The sequence below is a fragment of the Diceros bicornis genome, chromosome X, assembly GCF_020826845.1.
Source record: "Diceros bicornis minor isolate mBicDic1 chromosome X, mDicBic1.mat.cur, whole genome shotgun sequence".
Lineage (NCBI taxonomy): Eukaryota > Metazoa > Chordata > Mammalia > Perissodactyla > Rhinocerotidae > Diceros > Diceros bicornis.
The window spans coordinates 120,515,189-120,536,810 of record NC_080781.1 but is presented as its reverse complement, the minus strand read 5'-3'; the positions used below and the strand labels follow the sequence as shown (position 1 = coordinate 120,536,810).

General features: G+C 39.0%; 1 protein-coding gene across 1 annotated transcript; it reads left to right on the top strand.

The window, feature by feature from the left end:
• The first annotated feature begins 7,023 nt into the window (after positions 1-7,023).
• On the top strand, positions 7,024-21,385 carry RAP2C (RAP2C, member of RAS oncogene family). The gene is made up of 4 exons (XM_058536726.1): positions 7,024-7,106; positions 7,231-8,036; positions 10,543-10,855; positions 18,878-21,385. Exons 2-3 carry the CDS (start codon positions 7,764-7,766, stop codon positions 10,819-10,821), a joined length of 552 nt encoding a protein of 183 aa, XP_058392709.1. The 5' UTR covers positions 7,024-7,106; positions 7,231-7,763; the 3' UTR covers positions 10,822-10,855; positions 18,878-21,385.
• The last annotated feature ends 237 nt before the right edge of the window (positions 21,386-21,622 follow it).

Sequence of the window (21,622 nt, the reverse complement as noted above, 5' to 3'; positions counted from 1 at the left end):
TCTCACTCTGACTTATTTCACTTTGCATAATACCCTCAATGTCCATCCATGTTGTCACAAATGGCTGGATTTCATCGTTTCTTATGGCTGAGTAGTATTCCATTGTGTATATATACCACAGCTTCTTTATCCATTCGTCCCTTGATGGGCACTTAGGTTGCTTCCAAGTCTTGGCTATTGTGAATAACGCTGCAATGAACACAGGGGTGCATGTATCTTTATGCATTGGTGTTTTCAAGTTCTTTGGATAAATACCCAGCAGTGGAATAGCTGGATCATATGGTAGTTCTATCCTTAATTTTTTGAGGAATCTCTATACTGTTTTCCATAGTGGCTGCGCCAGTTTGCACCCCCACCAGCAGTGTATGAGTGTTCCCTTCTCTCCACATCCTCTCCAACACTTGTTGTTTCCTGTCTTGTTAATTATAGCCATTCTGATGGGCGTGAGGTGATATCTCATTGTAGTTTTGATTTGCATTTCCCTGATAGTTAGTGATTTTGAACATCTTTTCATGTGTCTGTTGGCCATCTGTATATCTTCTTTGGAGAAATGTCTGTTCAGGTCTTTTGCCCATTTTTTAATTGGGTTGTTAGTTTTTTGTTGTTGAGATGCATAAGTTCTTTATATATTTTGGAGATTAACCCCTTATCAGATGTATGGTTTGCAAATATCTTCTCCCAATTGTTAGGTTGTCTTTTCGTTTTGTTGATGGTTTCCTTTGTTGTGCAGAAGCTTTTTAGTTTGTTGTAGTCCCATTTGTTTATTTTTTCTATTGTTTCTCTTGCCTGGTCAGACATGGTGCTTGAAAATATGTTGCTAAGACCGATGTCGAAGAGCATACTGCCTATGTTTTCTTCTAGAGGTTTCATAGTTTCAGGTCTTACATCCAAGTCTTTAATCCATTTTGAGTTAATTTTTGTGTATGGTGTAACGTAATGGTCTACTTTCATTCTTTCGCCTGTGGCTGTCCAGTTTTCCCAACACCATTTGTTGAAGAGACTTTCCTTTCTCCATTGTATGTTCTTGTCTCCTTTGTCGAAGATTAGCTGCCCATAGATGTGTGGAGATACTTTTTCTTACTTAATCTTCACAACACCTAAATAAGGTATATGCTTTTGTCCCTTTACACACGGGGAAAGGGAGGCTCAGAGAAGGTTAAGTAACTCGCCCGAAGTCATACAAGCAGCACAGCCAATGTTTGAACCCGGGCCTGGATGCCAAATCCCCTACTTTTGCCCGACTTTTGTAAAACCAACTTCCATGACTTCCTCCAGCCTTCAGGGGAAACCTCTCAGCCCACTACACAAGGTTTTTCTTTATCTGTCTCTAGCCCTTACTAACCCCTCTGGCCTCCTCACCTACAGCCCCATCACCTTCTCCAAAAATCCTTCCCTGATACGCTTCCTGAGTCTCCCAGAGCACCCTGGCCATATCTCTATCATGGCACTTGCCACACTGTAATGTAAATATTGATTTCATTGGCTATGTTCCTCAAAAGGCCATGACCTTCTTACGGCACTGTGTCTTATCCATCTTTCTATTCCTAGTATCTAGCAAAGTGGTTGGCATAGAGTAGGAATTTAATCAATGTGTGTTGAATGAATGAAGGAAGGAATCAGTGAATGAATGAGTGGATAAATTAATGAATATCGAGCAGGGAAGGTCCAACTACAAAGCCCTACCATGTTTTAGAACAATGTGCTTCAAGTGCGGTCCCTAGACCAGCAGCAGCAGTGTCATCCAGGAACTTAGAAATGCAAATTATCAGCCTCGCCCCAGCATCAGAAACTCTGGGGGTAGGGCCTGGCCATCTGTATTTTAACAACGCCTCCATGTGATTCAGATGAACGTAAATTAAGAATATGGTTATATAACAGATTAAAATTGACAACAAACATGCAGATATAAACAACAAAAAAGACTATGGTTATTATTAATACTAATTCCTTGAATTTATTTGGTACTTAGATTACAAAATGCTTTCCTAACTACTATCTTTGAAACTAAAGAGGAAATGGAGAGGGAAAATGATTAGAGAGTTCAGATCTGTTTAGGTACACCCCTATTCAGTGGGCCCCTGAGTTCCAAGGACCTAACTTTCTCAGTTGTCACATCTGGAAAATAAAGAGTTTTGTGTCTCTATAGGAGTGTTTGCCTGGCCAGGCTAGGGTGGTGGCCTCAGTGGTAAGCAGCCCTTCCCATGAAATGTCATTGTTCGGATGAAGGATTCCAGATGGGCAAAGTTAAATGTGATTAAATACTAATTGGGGTTGTAGGAAAGCTAAAACTATGGAGAAGAAGGCATACCCAGGCTGTGAGGGGTACATGAGTATTTTTAATACCTTATGCAAACATGAAATTTCAGTAAGTGAAAAACAGCTTGCAAAATTATATGACCCCATTCTTAGTTTAAAAAATAATTTTTCACTCAGAGAAAAAATTTGCGAAAGGCACTAAAATTTAATGGCCATTTTCTTTGCATAGTGGGATTACACCTTTAAAAAAAATTTGGCAAAGAACATTTTTTATAATGAGAAAAAGATAATAAAGGTATAAAGTTGGTTCTGAGTACCTGGGGAGACTGAAATGCAGCTGGTATAGCTGGAGGCAGGATTTGAAAGGGAAGATCGGAAACTTCGAGGCTGGAAGGAGCTGGAAAGAACCCAGGACAGTGTGATATGAAGGGGCCTCTTAAAGCACTCAAATAAGAAGAGATGCCCTGCTGAAGATTTCCATAGGCAAAGACCGAGGACACTACTAACCCAACTTTCTGCTAACTCAAGGGCACCTTCAACCAAAAGAGAAGGGAAGTGCCTGGGACGGGGGTAGAACAGGGCTTATTTTTTTTCCCAGGACCTGGAAGGTGACAGGGCTCACTTGCAGGGTGGAAGTGAGGGAAAATCATTCAGAACAGTTAATGGCTCCAGGGATCGAAACTGAAGGAGGTATAAACTGGGAGGGAGGGATAAGAGAAGTGAACAACTGGTGCCTGAAGCAAACTGTTTAGCACTTTAAACTTGTACCAACCTAATTGCAAAAACCAGATTCTGTACCTGTTACATATTCTGCATATAGTTTCTACCCTAAGATTTCTTCACACTACAGTAAAAATCTGCTGTGTTCTTGAAAATGATTGCCAGAGCAATGGTTACTTTGGAGCAGAGGTTGATACAGAATTAAAGCAAAAGTTCTGAATCTCAAGGGCATACTCTGGAGAAGTTACCCTCCCCCCATCTTTGACCCTTGGGAGTGGAAAGTTATTATTTGAGCAGTTTACATTTATTGAGCAGTTAGTGTTTGGAAGGCTAAGTGCTTTGAATGGTTTGTCTCATTTATTCTTCAAGGGAGCCCTATGAGCTAGATACTGCTATTATGCCCAGCTTTACGAATGAGGAATGGAGATCCAGCTGGCAAACGGTGGTCTTAGGACTATCTGACTCGAAAGCCCAAATTCCTTCTATAACACTACCCTGCATTTGTTAGTCCTGAATATACCCTAAAGCGAGTGACAATAGCTATAAAATAGCAAAATTAGTAATACCTAGGGTGAGGTTATAAAGAAACAGATATTGTCATACCATGTTGGTAGGAATGTGAATCGGTGTGATCTTTCTGAAGGACAATTTGGCAATGTTTACCAGAAGAATTTTAAATGCAAATACACTTTGTTTCAATTATTGAGCTACTGGAAATTCACCCTCAAGATTAGCTGGCAAAGACGTATGTGGAAGATGTTCAGTGTAAAGAACTAGAAGCAACGAGTGTCCTTCAATAGGGAATGAGTTAACTAAATCATGGTTTAGCCATTAAAAAAACACGAAGTAGATCTATATGTGCTGAAACAGAAAAATCACCAAGATATAGTAAGTGAAAAAAAGCGAGACGCAGAACGGTGTGTATAGTAAAAATACTTTTGTAGTAATTTAAAAAATACATATAGAAGATGAATTGATAGATATACTAGCATATAAATAACATTTTTTCCCTGAAAAGAAATACAAGAAGCTTTTAACAATAAGTACCTTTGGAAAGAGTGACTGAGTTATTATTTTTGTGCCATTTGGAGATATTTGGGCTTTTTAAGTTCTGTTTTTCTATGTTCCCTGATTTTTTAAAAATAACACTTTATTAAATCTTTTAAATAAAAACCAAATAGATAGCATTTATTGAAGATTCACAACGAGCAATTGACTGTGCTAAGCATTTTACATGTAACACTTCGTTATTTTCTCAGTAAATGATTAGCTCTATTTTACAGGTGAGGAGTTGGAAGTCAGACAGGTGAAACCACTTGCTGGAGGTCTCTCTCTCTCTCTCTCTCTCTCTCTCTCTCTCTCTCTCTCTCTCTCCCCGCCCCCCACCAGCCAGGAGGTGGGGGGGGGTGCAGTGTAAATGCCTGTGGGCCTCAGTTCTGAGCCCTCAGCTCTCTACTGCCAGGCTGCGCTCTTCTAATTGGTCTTTATACTCTCATTGCCTAATAAAAGGAAACTGACGAACAACTGGAGTCTAATGAGATAATATATGTGAAAATACTTTTCTAAGTATAGAGATGTTTGGGGAGGACAGGACAGGCAGGGGAAGGGAGATTGTTTAAATTGGGCAGACCTGTCCACTGACCCCTAGACAGTCAGGATATTGTTTTTGGAGGAAGTGATGATTAACAACTTTTTTCTCCTTTAAAAATATTATTAAATTATATTTGTTCCCCTTTTTCCCAATAATACTTGATCATTGTTTAAAAATTAAAATGATATGGAGAAATGAAATTCCTTTCATAATACCCCTCACTGATAATTAATGGCTGTTTCAGATTTTAATGGCTATATAACTATGTATTGCACACACTGCCACACATTTTATGTAAACGGGAGTGACTATATATTTGTTCAGTATCTTGCTTTTTTTCAGCTTTACAATATACCTTGGCCATCTTTTCATATCAGCACTTACAAATGCTACTTTTCTCTTAAACTGCATAGTATCCCAGTTTGTGAATGCACACACACATTATTTTTTAAATTGTCTGTTGAAGGACATTAAGTTACTTCCATTGATTTTTTTTTTTCTAAATGCTGCTGTAATGAATCCCCTGATAAAGTATAAAAGTATCTTCAGGCTGAGTGTGACATTTGTCAACCCTGTAGTTGATGAGAGTGACCCAACAAGACTCTATACTGAGGAGAGGAATGTATTTCTCTGTGTGGAGAAACAAAGAACTCTCTTCTCCAAAACACGTTGGCCAACACGTTCAGAGTCGCCAGCAGGTGGGACAACCTCGAAAAGCAGAGCTCCCCATTTTCATAGTTTAGTAATAGAGCAGAGACTTGCTACAATTGCTCAACACTGATTGCTGGATCAGAAGAGGAATTTCCAGACTCAGTTACAAGCAGGGCTGTGGATTCCACCAGACAGTCTGGAGACAGCTAGACAGGGAGATGGGCAGCAGAGCTCCAAATCAGGCAACAGCACGTGTGGCAGGAGCAGTGACCTATGGGGAGACGCATAACTCATAGACCAAACCTCTTCCAGCAGAGGGCAGTGCCTCAAATACCAGGCGGGACTCCGGCCAGCTGGAGCCAGAGCTGGGGATTTCGCTGGACGGATTGCACCAGCCCTAGGCGGAGGAGAAATTGAACTGAACTGAACTGAACTGTCCTTCGGCTACTGTAAGTGACATTGGGGAATACTTAGGAAGAGAGAGACACAGTGAAACTTCACACTACTCTGATTTTCCTGTTTTCTAATGTCTAACAATTTGGGTTTGGTAATAAATCTTTTTATCCAGTCTGGCCATTAGGGCTTGCAAGCAAGGGAATTGGGAATCAGTTTAACTCGACTGGCCACTGAGACTCTCAGGTTTCTGGGTGCGTGCTTGAATCAAAAAGCGAGTGACATGCCTAAAATATAACCTAGCCTTCTCGCCCTAGGGCCCTGTGGATCTGATACAAAGTTTACAAATAGAAAGTCAGCAGAGGGAAAGATATGTAAGAAGTAACAATTTTATCTAAAAATAGAAACTTAGTGTTTACTTTGCTTTTGAATTTCAATGACTAGGAAGGATGGCCGTGAAAACAAACTTTAAAGGGAAAGAGCCAGCCATGCAAATTGCTGTGCATGCAGATAATGAAAGGCTGAAAGAGGTTAGTCTGCAGGCCTAAACAATTTCCAATCAACTCTTCGCTGAATACTGGTTACCTTGCCTGCGGTGTAGTCGTTGAAATCAAATAGGGGCAAAGCTGAGTTAGAGTACCATCAAGTCTATTTCTAATCCTGTTAAGAAAGAAAAGGAGTGACTTTGGGATTTGCTGGTGGAGTCAAGGCAGATGTGCCAGATGATAAAAGTACTCTGTGTGTTTAATTATTTGTTACGGCCAGCTAAGTAAAACACACCACATGAGAAATCAGAGCAATAGTGAAGTCTGAGGGTAGTTTGCACGCGTTTCTTAGAAAAATACCAAGTGGAAGAAACAGCAACAAGGAGAATAAACTTTCTTGGCTGTTTTATTTTCCCGGCCACTTCTAGTCCAGGGATGTTTGGCGTTCTCCCGGTCGTTAGATTATTACTGGCGGTCCTGCAGCGGCCAACGAGCGGATCAAGTCCTCAGGCCGGGCTGGGGGCCGCTGAGACGCGGAGGAGTTTCAAAGGTTTGGGGGTGGGACTGGCAGCGGCAGCAGCGGCAGCAGCATCGGGCGGGCGGGGAAAGGAAGGACGCCGGAGGTGCTCAGAGGGGCCCTTTGCCAAGGCCGTGGCCCGGACCAGAAACCGTCCCCAGCCGTCTCGCTCAGCAGGGCGCGGCCCCAGCGCCACCCGGCTCACCCCGAAGAGGTGGGACTTTCCCCACCGGAAGTGATCCCGTCCAGTCTCGGGGAACTGGGGCACCTCAGCCAGTGTGTCAGAGAAACCCTTCCGGGTGTGTGCTGGGGGGGGTGGTGGGGGGGTGAGAAAAAAAGAGCTAGGTTCTCCTGGCGTCCCAGCGGCCGCCGCCGCCGCCGGACGGCCCCCGCCCCTTTCCCTCTGCGAGCGGCAGCGAGACCAAGGAGCGGCTGGTGGCCATGGCCTTGGCGTGACAGCCACCCGGGCGGCCGGGCGGGTGCGGACGGCAGGGTGAGCGGCGGCGGCGTTGGGAGGCAGCCGGGGCCGGGTGGGAGCTGGGGCGGCGGCAGCCAGGGCTGCTGGTCGGGGCTGGCGGGGCTCAGGCGGGTAACGCGCGCCCCTCTCCCCCTCACAGGCCGGACGACGCCCGCGGGAGCCGCGGCCCAGAGACCCGCCCGGGCGGCGGTGACTGCAGCGGAGCCCGCAGGCCGGGGCCGGCTCAGCGGCCCGAGCAGGAAGCGGGGTCCCTGGGCCCCTTTGTGTGCAGGGCGGGGGAGGGGTGCCGGGCAGCCCCCGCTGCAGGCTCCTCGGACGCCCGTCTTCCCGCGGGGCCCCGCTCTGCGGCGCCCACCCCTTCCCTCCGGGGGCGCGTTTCGTCTCCCCCCCTCGCGGAGCTGCTCCGGCTCGCCCTCCTCCCCACGCCCCCTGCCTGGGCTTCGGTTCCTATAGGAAGGGCACCAGCATCCCATCCCCACCCACCCCGACACTTCGCTCTTTCCCCTCCCCCTCCCGTAACTTCCTCTTCTTCCCCCGTCGGGCCCTCGGCTTCTCTGCACTCTCCTCCCCAGTTCGCCGATTTCCGCCCACCTTCCGCCTCCCCGAGCCGCGCTGCAGCTAGCGGGGTGTGCTTTTCCCTCCCTCTGCTAGGAGTTGCTGAAGGGGAGACTCATGAGGGAATACAAGGTGGTGGTGTTAGGGAGCGGAGGGGTTGGCAAATCTGCCCTTACTGTGCAGTTTGTCACTGGGACTTTCATTGAGAAATATGACCCCACCATTGAAGATTTCTACCGCAAAGAGATCGAAGTGGACTCTTCCCCCTCCGTGCTGGAAATTCTGGACACCGCAGGAACTGAGCAGTTTGCTTCCATGAGAGATCTCTACATCAAAAACGGCCAAGGTTTCATCCTGGTTTATAGTCTGGTTAATCAGCAGTCTTTTCAGGTAACCGAACCAAGTCTTGTAATTTGTTAGAAAGGGGTGTGGTAATCCTGCGTTTACTTCTGGGTTGCTTGAGCCGTGCGTTAATGACTGTGTTTTGCTTTTGAAAGTTAGACATGGTGCATTTTTGAGGTTACTCCTGGCACGGAAAAGTATCGGGTTGTTTCTATAGCGAGTACTAAAGTAACAACCGTCAACAAATATTTTAAAGTTATTTTTAAGTCAAAGAAAACTGAAAAAGAAATAGGTCAGTCTGTGTATATTTAGCCCGGAATATAACCTTCTGAAGTTGCTTGTTCAATTCAACAAGTATTGATTAATGTACTCAACAAAATAACATTTAAAAGATAATCTCGGGTAAATAGAGCACTTTGGAAGAAAAATTATTTGGAGCCGATTAACTGTTGCACAGATAACTCCTCTGTGTCTGCTTCTCCCCCCTCCCCCTCTCTGTTCTCACCCAAGTTTCTCAACCAGATTCGTAAATCTTAGTGCTGCAACATGAAGAACACAAGACCTGCCTCCTAGGCATTTTACTTACTTACTTGGGGCGTGTGAGGGAAAACTTATTAACTGAAAAGACTAGAACTTAGAATTAATAACCAACAAAAATCTAGAATGACTTTCCTTTTCTGCAGTTGATCTGGATTGTTTCTGATAACATTGACTATTTTTATAGAAAATATGTGGATCTGGGAACGTTGAACAAGTGCAGATTTCTAACCCCAGCTGGGTAGCCAGACTGGAGTTTGTCCAGTTTCTTTGGAAAACCTGCCCTGTCCTTCACTGGGAGACACACTGAAGGTTTAACATTATTTTAAGAGATGCAATAAATGTTGCTATTTATTCCTTGAAAATAAATAACCTCATATTGACCCATTATATTGACCTCCATTGATTTAGGAAATGGATATTTTTTCTGCATTTAGAGGTATGCACTTAATGTTGCTTACTTAAGAGACATTAAGTGCTTTAGCCAATCCAATGCGCTAATTCCACTGTTTTTAGTATTTTAAATTAAAGTACTATAGTGAACTTTTCCCGTAACTTGATACGGCAACTTCAGGATTTTTTTTCTTTTAAAGATAGTAAGTTCTGAGTAAATGAATCAAAGTTATTGTGAGCAAACTGAAGTTCATTTTACATAGGCTTAAATTGCAAAGCAATAGTATCATAAAAGCATTTTTCCCCAGAAAGTAGCAAAGTACTAAAGGTGCTATTTGACAGGCATTTTCTTTCTAAAGGATCCTCGGGAGATTTGTTATTCTATTAGCCGACTCTCTTGAGGCTGAAAGTCTTTTGAAGGGTTTTTCGTAAGATTTCCATTATATCTACTTCTGTTATAGACATAAATAGGGAGTGAAAAATTGCCATTATTTCAACAGAGACTTAAACTCTTTTAAGCCCCAATGCCATAAATTTGGATTCTCAGCTGAACTTGTGTTTCCACAAGGACACAGGGAAAAGAAGCTTAACCTAGAAGCCTGAATTGACAACATGATTTAAAAGTGTTGCAAATATCAAATAATGTTATTGTAAATGTTTGCGGTCCCGTTTTTCCTTCATCCTGCATGTGAATATTCTGTTTACTGTAACTATTCAAATTAAACACGTTTTATATTTGTCAAACTTTTTAAGTTATAAAAAATTTTTAAAAATTGTCATGTTAGGATTAAATCTATAGTACTGTCTTAAATCAGTACTTCCCTCCCCCAAAGTTGATGCTAATAGAGAATTGCTAAGGCTCTTATCTTTTGTAATGAATTGTAATTACTTAGAAAATGTAATACGCTTGGGAGAAAATTCAAGTTGTAAAACCCAACATAGACAATGAGAAGTATGACTCCTTCCTGCCCAGACTGCCCCCTGCATTGTCCCTCCCAGGAGCTGCTCACTGTTACAATAGTTTCTAGTGTATTTCAGTGTATTGTAAGGTGTTTGATTTTACTGAGGTAAAGGTGTACCATTAAATTTAAAATGAAACATTTAAGTGTATGAACCTGTTTTTAACTTTGGTCTTCTAGGCATGACACAGTGTTTTTGTTCCCACCTCAAACACTTTCTCTTGAGCGCTCTTACTGAATGGCTAGGAATGCATAGATGCTGCAATCCTTGCTAGGATAACAGGTGTTACAAGGAGTGATGACAAGCCGGCAGGTTAAAGGAGATGGCCGAAACCCTTATGTACGAAAGAATTCATCGTATTTGGGAACTTGCTTTTAAAATCAGTCTAGACTGGGGGAAAGAAATGATTAAATGAGTCCTAAGGTTAGTGTGCAACCTGCATTCTATATTCTTGACAGAAACCCTGCAGGTAGAGTCTGTGGAAATTATCTAGTTCCTACTTCAATGGAGAATATGATGTCTTCCCTATTTGGGTGTGTGGTTTTATTTTGGATTCAGCTTTCTCTACTCACTGAGGGATGACTTCTTGTGAGCTTGTAACATTTCTGGTATGGTTCTGCAAACAGCGTAATATTTTTCTTTCTCTTTGTGATTGTTTGAATAGGATATCAAGCCAATGAGAGATCAGATTGTCAGAGTGAAGAGATATGAAAAAGTCCCACTAATCCTAGTAGGAAATAAAGTGGATCTGGAACCAGAAAGAGAGGTTATGTCTTCAGAAGGCAGAGCTCTGGCTCAAGAATGGGGCTGTCCTTTCATGGAGACATCGGCAAAAAGTAAATCGATGGTAGATGAACTTTTTGCTGAGATCGTCAGGCAAATGAACTATTCATCCCTGCCAGAGAAGCAAGATCAGTGTTGTACAACTTGCGTCGTCCAGTAAAAAAGAGAACCTCAATCATGGCCATACCGAGCAGGTTAGTTGTTGACGGAACCTTATGAGCCAGAGTATTTTGTTTAAAGTGAGTTACTGTTCTCTCTCTGCTTGATTGATAACATTCCTTTGGGGTGGGCTGAGTTAAAAGATCATACACCTTTTCCCTGATTTGGTGATTTAGCATCCAAAATGCACAGGAGAGCGTTCAATAATAATTTCAGAAGGTGATTAGTTTTGTGTTTTCTACGCTTTTCTATCCTGGGCTAGAGAGCTGCTATAATTTAAATCATCAGTTTACTGATCACCCAAGTGCTTGATTTAACAGGACGATTATTTAATCAAGTTCATCTGTACCTTGCACTTGAGGGACTTAAGTGACCTCTGATAGTAACAAATTATAGTGCCACAATGTACCTTGACTTCATTATGACTATATGATCCAAATGAGAATCTGGTAAAATCATCTGTGATGTGTTAGAAGGGACAATCCCAAGTGCCCAGGAAACATTTTTATTCAGTTTAATAAATAATGGAGTTAATAAGAACAATAACAAAACCTTCAAACCTTTCATTGAGTTAAATGGTAACTTAATAAAATATCTTTAAATGAATGAGTTTTTGAAGAAGTAAGGTTATGTAAAACTTAATGAGCATTTAAAATGAGATTATTTTATTCATATCATGATCTTTTAATCTAGATTGTAATTGGGCAGATAGTCTCACTTAGTAACACTTAGATAATAAGATAAAACAACCAACATCCTGGATGATTGTGAAACCACAGCAAATGCCAGACTAGCCTGACAATATCAGGAATGGAATTGATTGTTTTGAGCCAAGATTGACCTTAAGTCTAGGAGGCAGTGTCTCAAATGGCAACAGGCATTTCAGATCGCAGTGATGATTCCTAATCAAAGGTCTGGCTTTATATGTGCTCCCTGGAGAAAAGACTAACGGTTCCTAATTTATCTTTTCAGACAAGATCTCCTGTCAGGTAGTGTCATCTTTGAAAATGAAATGACAGCAGTGCTTTATTCAAAATGCTTTCACTCATCAGCTTTTCAGCCTACCAGAATATGATGAAAACTCATTTATTTTCTTATACCTAGCTACATCTGTTGTCTTAAAATGTCAGTGTTCAGACTAGTCCAGCATGTGTTTTGTTGATAAGGTCGCCCTTGCATATAGTCTTTTTTTGTGTGTGTGAGGAAGAGCAGCCCTGAGCTAACATCTGATGCTGATCCTCCTTTTTATTGCCGAGGAAGATTGGCCCTGAGCTAACATCCGTGCCCATCTTCCTCTACTTTATATGGAACGCCGCCACAGCATGGCGTGACAAGCGGTGCGTCGGTGCATGCCGAGGATCTGAACCCATGAACCCCAGACTGCCAAAGCAGAGTGCACGCACTTAACCGCTTGCGCCACTGGGCCGGCCCCTGCATATAGTCTTTTGAGGCAGGAACAGGCATATGTAGGTGATCAAGTCCCATGTTCTTGCTTCCACAATCTCTCTTCTTAAATTTTAAGCCAGCTTCAAATTTGAACAAGTTCTATGTGGTGATTGCATCTTTACCATTATGCTCTATTTCTCTATCTGACACTTTTAACTGGGCAAATGACATAAGTGTACACGTGTTAATTTTATCATCTTTATAAAAAATTAACCACCTCCCACAAAATGTTCCCAATTTTCTTTCCATCATTAATGTAGACATCTATAGGAAGTAAACTGAATAAAATTGATCTCATACATGTAGAGGGCCAAATGACAAATGGATAATTTCTAAAGCTATTTTTAAATCTTTCTTATTCTGAGTTATTTCTCAGTTTCTTTCATTTTGCAACTTTTGTGATCTAAATTATGTTTAATTCATTTGGTTACCTGCAAGAATGAGTAAAGAGACTTTTTATATCTCAAGCCAACTATGTTTACATTTTTTGTTAATTACTGAAAATAAGAAAATGTTAATACCCATAATTGTTCATTTTTTATAATAACGGGTCACGTTGCCTATGTAGTTTTTGTTTGGTTTTTATTTTTGTAAGCGGAATATGCAATTGAAGGTATGAGCCTTGAAATAAAATATCTAATCAGCTGAATTTCTGAAAATATTCAAGGGAATTCCCTGACCAAGATCTTTTAGACTAAAGCACACTATAGACAGGGATTTTTTTCTGACATCAAGTAAGATTGAACTGATGTGTATGAGAATCTGTAATCTGAGGCCTGTAACGTTTGTGGCTATGCTTGCTTACTATTTATCTAAAAAAGTAGGTGATGGATTGTGAATCCTGTAGCTTGAGTCATGGAGCTCTGAAGTCTGTCAGTCCCAGATCTAGACTGAAGATAGAACTTTGACAAGTAAAGATGGTTTGAGAAATGTTTGACCTTAATATTTAGAAGAGTACCTTGTCCAAGTTAGAAATAAGAAGACTCAAATAAGTCAGAAGGACTGTGATTACTGTAAATTGGTATCTCTTAATTGAAAGGGAAAATCTATTAGTGCTCTGAGAATTGCTTCTGATAATTCCTGACATTTATTTCTTACCCCCCTTCAATTTGGGTTACCCGTCTCTTGCCCAACACCTGTTTATTTGTATGGCTCCCAGGATTGTTTGCTTACCTTTCACCCTCCCACTGGCAGTAATCTTAGTGTAAGTTCGGAAGCAAGGCCAGATTCTTTATGTGCTGCGTTCAGGGCTGGTTTCCTTACTGACCTGAGGGGCCTGCCGTCAAGTGCTTTGAAGAACTTCTTTCACTGTGCAGCAGCAGTATCATAGAAAGCCAGGTCAGTGTTGCAGCCCTGTGTTGGTTTTATTCACTACATCATAGCTCCTCTGTATTGGTGTAAATAATTGATAGTTGGCTGTTTTGGTATACTGTTGTTGAGCATGATGGGTGTTTTGTTAATAATCTCATAATACTATAAAAGAACTAAATCACAGTGCTGTGAGGGTTCAGGGAAAGGAAAGACCCCATCCAGTTAGAGCAGATTTCTCAATATTCTGGGTTCTTTGTTGTGGGGGACTGTCCTGTGCATTGTAGGATGTTTAGCAGCATCCCTGGCCTCTACCTACTAGATGCCAGTAGCATTCCCCCTGCCTCCCAGGTTGTGATGAACAGGAATATCTCCAGATATTGCTAAATGACTTCTGGGGGGCAAAATCTCCCCTGGCTAAGAACCACTGATTTAGAGGAATTGGGTAGCAGTAGCATTTGAATCAGGCCGTGAAGAATGCGTAGGATTTGAGGGAATGGAGGAGGGGTAGAGATGATTCCAAATAGAGGGAATGCCAAAAATGAGCAAAATAATATCCTAAAATATTCTGCTGATTCCCTGGAAAGAAGGTGGGAAGTGCAGTAAAGTTATCCCTTAAATGTGACTGTTTGATAAATACCCTTTTGGCAAATGGAATTTTTTTAAAGATTATTTTTCAAGAATTCCTGTATCTTAGTCTAGTATTGATGAAAGTTATAAAAAGAAAAAGAAAACAGGAATAAAAAAGGTGTTCTTCACTGTGGCCCTCTGAAGGTCTTCTGCAAGATTTTACCCTGTTTTAATCCGTGTATTATGGAACGGATTCTCCCAATGAAAGTAAATGGTGCAAAAGAGTACCAAACACCGGGAATCAAACTGAAAGAACAAAGATCATTATTTATGTCAGCCTCAGTTCATTATATGTCAGCCTGAAGAAAAAGGGAGATTCTTGATTCAAGACTAGCACATCATTTCACGTGGCAGCAGAATGCCCGGGATGTTAACAAAGGCTTCTGAAAGGCTGAACCATCTATGAATGTCATTTTAGTCTAGCTGGCCTTACTGTTTCTAAACACAGTAGAATTGATTAGCATTTTCAGGGTTTTTTTAAATAAATAAATATGTGGAATCAGACGTATTTCTAATCTTTTTTCCAGCTTTTAATTAGATATGATATGCCAGGGACTTAGCAAGTGTGAGGGGAAAATCATGAAAATTAAATCACATAGTGTACTTTAAAATGCTGACATTTTCATATCCAAGTTAAATATTAATCATATCAGTAAAACGCTAGGGTGGAATTCTGTTGCAGCAGTTCTAGTTTAGATGGATCCTCTTTTTTTCCCCTGCCCTATTTTGCATATCACTTTAAGTGGAGAAAAGAGCTTGTTTTAAATGCTCATTTGTCGTCCAGTTCACATGGTGAGCCAAAATGGAGACTGTGGCATGGCGGCCCTGAATGGAGGGAGGAGCTTACTTTGAGGGTAGTGTGTACTGTGAAGACCTGCAAAGGACATAGGGTAAAAGTGCAGAACAGAGTTACCTTGTCCTTTCTGTCCCTCTAATTCTTCCTGACCTTCACTGTCCCCCTACCAGGTTCATGGTTTGGGACTGTTCGGAGTGGATAGGTGCCTAGTTAGTCCTGCTGTGGATGTGGAGGTGTCTGGTGATTAGAATGACTCTTTGTATATCTGTTTTCTCTTTAATTGCTTCCTTTTAACCTCAAGATTAGGCTTTTATTGCAGAATGAAATGCATACAAGCCATTCAGTTTTACTCCATTACCTCTCTGGCTTAGAATGAACCATCAGTAGAATTAACAAAAATTGCATCATGGAGTTGGAGAATTGCCACCGAGGAAGTATTCTAGCCATAGTACAGGAAAGATTCCCCTTGTGGGATTACTTCTCAGTGGAATTCTAAAATCCAGAAGATAATGTCCCTAAGAAAAACTTAAGTCCTGTCAGCTGTTGGAAAAACTTATCCTATCAAAAACATATTCCCAAATTCCTTTGATTAGCTACAGTCTTAGTAATATCCGATTCAGACAATGCAATTTCGAGTTGAGGGGAGCAGTACCCTACCTGGTCTAATTCAAAGCTAGCAGCTGGGATCAGATCATTGGGCTCACACTGCTGCTTATTATCAGTGGACATGGTCATACTATTTGAGATCTCAGAATTGAACTCATAATATGAATTTAAACTTATGGAGATTTTAGGTCTAGGACATAAGAAAAATAGCTTATCCTTTCCCTTCTACCCTGGGTTCACCATAAACTTTTAGGGTGCATATTTTCCTTAAAGCATGGTTCCACTTCCATTCAAGGATTCTATGCCATAGGTTCAGCTTTTGCGTTCTGTGTTTAATGGATGACAGGTGAGCACTTTTAACGACCTAGTTCTCCCACTCTGCCCCCCAATAAACTTCATGAGAATTATGCAAATTAGAATAGAGAAAAGGTATTTAACAACAACATAACCTCTATCAACAGAATTCTAGCCTAGTCATTTGCTAATGTAACTAATATTTAACTTGTATATGAAAATGCCAAGTGAAAAATGTGAAGGGAAATTAATTTTTTAAAAAAATTCCTTTGATTAAATCCCCATAATATCACGTCTAAAACTAAAAACAAAAATTAAAATCGATTATGATTGCACATTTATATTTGCTGAGATGAATGCTAGTAAATACCGTTGTATTCAGAAGCGGTCAATGTAGCTAAGCTAAAGAGGCATTCGTAAACTGCTAAGCCTTTGAGGAGCCTTTGTTAACATCCCGGGCACTCTGCTGCCACGTGAAATGATGTGCTAGTCTTGAATCAAGAATCTCCCTTTTTCTTCATGCTGACATAAATAATGATCTTTGTTCTTTCAGTTCTGTGTTTGGTACTCTCGTGTACCAATTTACCCCACTTGCGAGACCCTATTTCCTAATTTCCTGAGCAAAAGGTTTGGACTGTTGTTTGGGACTGTGTTTTGTACTCTTCCATAACAAAATCTAATTAGAAAAAAATGAAAAAGTGAAACCAATTGAGCAAGAGTTTGAGCAGAATCTTCCAGACTTAAGATTTGCTGGGTGTCTTGCTGGAAACTTGAGAGTGAGGACAAGGATCACTTGTGTTCTATCTCAGAAGCAGCAAGTTATACTTTTGCAGTGTGTCTGGATGTGATATCCCGGGAGTTAACAAGTATGAGTTTGACCAGCTGCCTTTAAAGCTTCTGGAATGTTTTGTAAATGAATGAGAGTTGTTAGTACACTGAAAATTTTGCTGTCAGTGTGGAGCAATAACATTTACATTTCACATTCTGTGAAATTCTAATCTGAGACAGACTGTCCTTTTTACTTAATGCAAGCTTTTGTTTCAGGATTTATTACTTCAGAGAATTAAAGTTTATTACTCTCTTGAAAAGTAGCTGATATTAATACTTTGTTTAATGATAAGCCTCATACTAATATTGTTGAGTCTGACCCGGGATTTATCTATGTCTCTTGATTTCACTAGAATATTGTTATCATGTGGAGTGTGGATACACCAAATGTTAACCAGTTTTGAGAGGGTGGGAAATAATGCATATATCATCTTTTATTTAATGTAGATTATGGTTAATAAGCTGGTTTGTATTCTTAGTGTTTATTTTGGCTAGAAATAATTACTACTTCCTCAATTTGATTTCAGAGAATGCCTGAACTATTAAATCATCACATATTACAAGTCTTCACTATTTGAGACATGATCATATTTCAAAATCTCAAACTCTTTATAATTGTTTATTTTGAAAAATGTGGATTAAAATTTATTGCAAACTTATTAATTCAAATTAATTGAGGAGATTCTAGTCTGCATTACTGAAAGTCTTGACAGTGAATTGCAAATATAATGAAATACTGTTGTGTTCAAATAGGTATAAAAATTCAAATGAGGCTAAAAAAATACAAAGATCTTTAGTCTGGATATTAAAGACATAATCCTGGTATTCTAGAAATTTATAACATAGTTGAGAAAGTTAAAAAATACCTGACATTTGCATACTTTATAAGGTACTTTCACGTATTACCTTATGCGATATTTACCACAACCTTGTGAGGAAAGAGTTTTTATCCTTATTTTCATGATGAGGACTTGCCCAAGCTTAAATAACCAGTGTCCTAATTAGCAATTCCTTTTAATGCAATAAAGTTTTAATTTTAATCGGAAGAAAAATGTTTCTATAATAATTTCTAAAGTGGCAAACTTTTGTTCTTAATGTGTTTAGGTGAGAATTTCAATAATAATGAGCAGAGAGATGTTATTTAAAAGTAATCATTTTTATGATATAGCTGCTAATAAAGAGTTCTCTAAGGCTCTTTGAACACTAATAGAAGTGTAGCTGTCAAAGGAAATTAAAATTAGGCATGTATAAACATTGGTAGAGCCCATAGATGATCTTAAATTGATTTCACTTGGCATTTTTTCATAGTCGCTATTCTACCCTTTGTTTCTGGCTTTAACAATTTTTATCTTTTATATTAAAAAGCAGATATAGTTCCACTCCCCTAGAAGCTATTTGATGATCCAGCACAAGTAAAGGACATTGTGTCTGAATGATAGATTTTTTTCCTCTGGTATTAATTAGAAGAGTGGAAGTCTATCAACTATAAGAGCAGAGGCTGAGAAATCCCAGTCATTGGAGAAGTTCCTATGGTTGGCATAATGTCCAGAAAAAGGCAGACCAGAGTGGGAAATGTGAATTGCTGTTGCCACCTAATATCTAACTCAAGTCGGAGCACCTAGCAGGTGCTCAATAGCTAGACCTTGATGGAATTACATTTTCTTATTTTAAATCCTCGAGGAAAAGTAAATTTTGAAAAAGGTTTGCATACTGTCAAGTTAGCTAGTAATTAATATGCATTTAATTGTAATACAATTTCCCATTAAAAATATGAAGAGATCAAATTCAGAGTAGAACTAACATTTGCCACTTTTATATTGTAAGATCTTTTAAACTAGTAAGAGCATTTTTAATATTGTATACAGTATAATAATATTTTAAAAAATAAACCAGAGTAGTCACACACACACACACACACACAGTATATTATATCCAATGCATCATTACAGTGTTTCTAATTTTTAATGACGTTTTTGGACCACAGAAAATTACTTTTTTACTTAAACTGATGGGGAACTCAGTGAAATTCCACCTAAAGATAGTTATTCTGGTACCACTCCCATGTGTATATAGATCTGTTGTCAGTGTTCTCATTTTAAACTGTAATCTATATTTCTACATTTTTATGACATTTTTATCTTAATTACAGATAAAACTCAGAGGAAATTTGCACAGATGCTGCTTTGGAGAACTTTACAACCTGGGTTGCAGAACTGAGCCTTGGTAAACCTGTCTCTATTACAGCATGTTGCCATACATCTAATTAAGTGCATAAGGTCTTTGGACTTCAAGATCCATCGATCTTAAACAGGAATGCTTAGCACGTTTACCATATGTTTAAAATCTGTTCTTTATCAATCAGTCCTTTTGTAGCTTTCTAAGTTCTTATTGATGGCTAATATGCAAGAATTAATTTTTAATATTTTCATTGATTTCTTTAATCAGTTTCTCAACTTGTATTTATTAAATACTCAAACTCAGTATTACCTACTCAATGCCTTTTAAAAGAAAGTTATAATGGAGAAAAAATTGAGCCTTAAACAAATGGTTACTTCTGTATATTACCTCGCACCAATGCTTCATTCTATTTGTAAAATCTTTCTCCTTTAAATTGTCGGTTAATACTTTGAGACTTTGTTTACGTGTGGCAGTGTTGTAAAAAGAAACTAAAGATCACAATTTACCTGTATGGATGGAATATCCCTTTTCTTCAAGTGTAGTTTGTGATGTGTTTTTGTAATTAACATGTTCTGAAAGTTACAGTTGATATTTGAAATTGTAGAGCGTTTAGCTGAAGGTAAGCGTTTGATTCCATTAGGTTTTCACATGTGTTAATCTCATTTACAGCATCAAATTGCAGCAGTAACATTTTCCTTTCTGTGAAGTTCTAAATTTAGTTATGACCTACTTAGCAATGCCTTTGAAAAGGGATATTGTATCCATGGTAAATTAATTGTATACCTAAACAGAGATAGCTCAGCTTTGCCTGTCAGGCTCGTAACTGACATCTAGTAGACTTCTGCACATGTAAAATTGAATTCAAATAAAATCATATACACTTTCTTAGTTCTTAATATTTGTCTTTCTGAATAATAGTTTAAAGCAATATTTGTTAAAGTTTTCTTGCACTATCACAATTGCTTTTTAGTTATTTCTCAAGAAGCATGTTTGTAGTAGAGACAAAAAAATCTGTAACAGGAGGGAGGATAGCACCAAGTCTCTGGGCTTTTTTTTTTTTCTTTTTTTTTTTTGCAAATGTGCTTCTAACAGCCATTGCCTTCCATGTTGTTTACCTAATCAGCACATTTTGTCTGAATACTTGAACATTTTAACAGTAACACAGGTATAGAAACGGAAAGGAAACTTATAAAGAGTAATCTTTTGGTTCAGTTTTAACATCATGACAATGAGCGCTTTTTCTAGCAATGATTTTTAAATTTTGTAAGTTTGACAGTATTTGTTGTTGGTTTCTTATTTGGTTAGTTGTGTGCTTTTAATTTGCAGAAGTTAGTAACTGCAGCTCACCTACTGCACCAAAGTTCTCGATTTTAGGAGCCCAGCTTTAGTCATTTGAACATGCTTCTAAATAAAACAAAAAGACCAAAACTATACTTTTAATCTACAATAATAGCTCGACAACTTTGTCAAGGAAAGCTCTAATATATGCAGTGATGGTTTATGGAAGGGTGTGGCAATTTTAAATTTATATTGTGTGTGATGTTAAAATAAAGTGATATCTACATTCATGTGATTTGTTGGTCAGCATGACCATTAATTATTGTGTAGAAATTGGTTAAACTTTGATTTCCTTTTTTTAAATAGTGTTGCATTTGATTCCTAATCAGATTTCCTCAAAGTGAACTCTTGATCTTAGATTTTGAATTTTGTGGTGAGATTGTTAAGGGTGGAGGCAAATGAAACATTGTCCTTTATTTATAAACTGCTTGAAATGAATACCTAATTTAAGTTTGCACTTTACTACCAAACTTAAAACCAAACACTCAGTTCAAAGTAGGTTAAGTGATCATGGTTCATCTTTATTAGCTGTGTGAAATTCTAAAGGAATCAAATAATTCATGATGATTTAAATTTTCTGTAGATGGATTTTTTTATACAGTGTTTCTTTCTTATTGATAGTTCTCATTCTCTCTCTCTCTCTCTCCCCCTCTCCCTCTCTCTCTCTCTGTGTCACTCACCTCAGCAGCAAATTTAACTTGAATTCACTTAGGATCACAGGAATCAGAGGAAAGTGATTTAAATGTGGTTTCTCCAGCACATTTTAAGAAAAGGGACCAAAAGTTATTTTAGCTTCCTCAATAGATTGCATGTCAAGTTGCTTATTAGGATAATAAATTAATATTAAATGCAATATATGTCTTGTCTTTACTATGGCATCTGTTTAGGAGTTGTTCAAATCACTGCAGTAGGGCTCTGCAAATAAAACCATGTGACCTATTATCATGGATCTAATGTACTGTAACTTTATCAATGAAAGGTAAAAAACTCGAATAACAAGTACAAAAATTGAACAATGACCTATAAAGATTTGTAAAAGTAAAATTTTTCCAATAGATTTCATTCTTGTCATTTTGTAAGACGATCCTGCAGTCCACCTGTTTGTAACTTTTTTAATAAAATAGACATCTGTATTACTGAGGTTGGTTTCTTGAATTATTTGGTGAATTACTGTTTGTTCTAGATTTGATAACTTGTAAATCTCTTTCTCATAACTGGAAGTCATAACTTTTTATCAAAATGATAATGTGTATTGTAGTACATGTTTAAAGAAGTTAAATGTTCAATTTGTCTCCTTATTCACCATTCTGGCATATGTGCGGAAAAACTGAGATATAGCCTAAAATGTAATATTTAATCAATTGAATAACATAAATAA

What these genes read in the sequence shown, in the direction of transcription:
- RAP2C (XM_058536726.1), top strand. Translation starts at nt 7,764, where the DNA reads ATGAGGGAATACAAGGTGGTGGTGTTAGGGAGCGGAGGGGTTGGCAAA. An exon ending in TTAATCAGCAGTCTTTTCAG is followed by an intron (nt 8,037 to 10,542) that starts GTAACCGAACCA and finishes TTGTTTGAATAG; the next exon opens with GATATCAAGCCAATGAGAGA.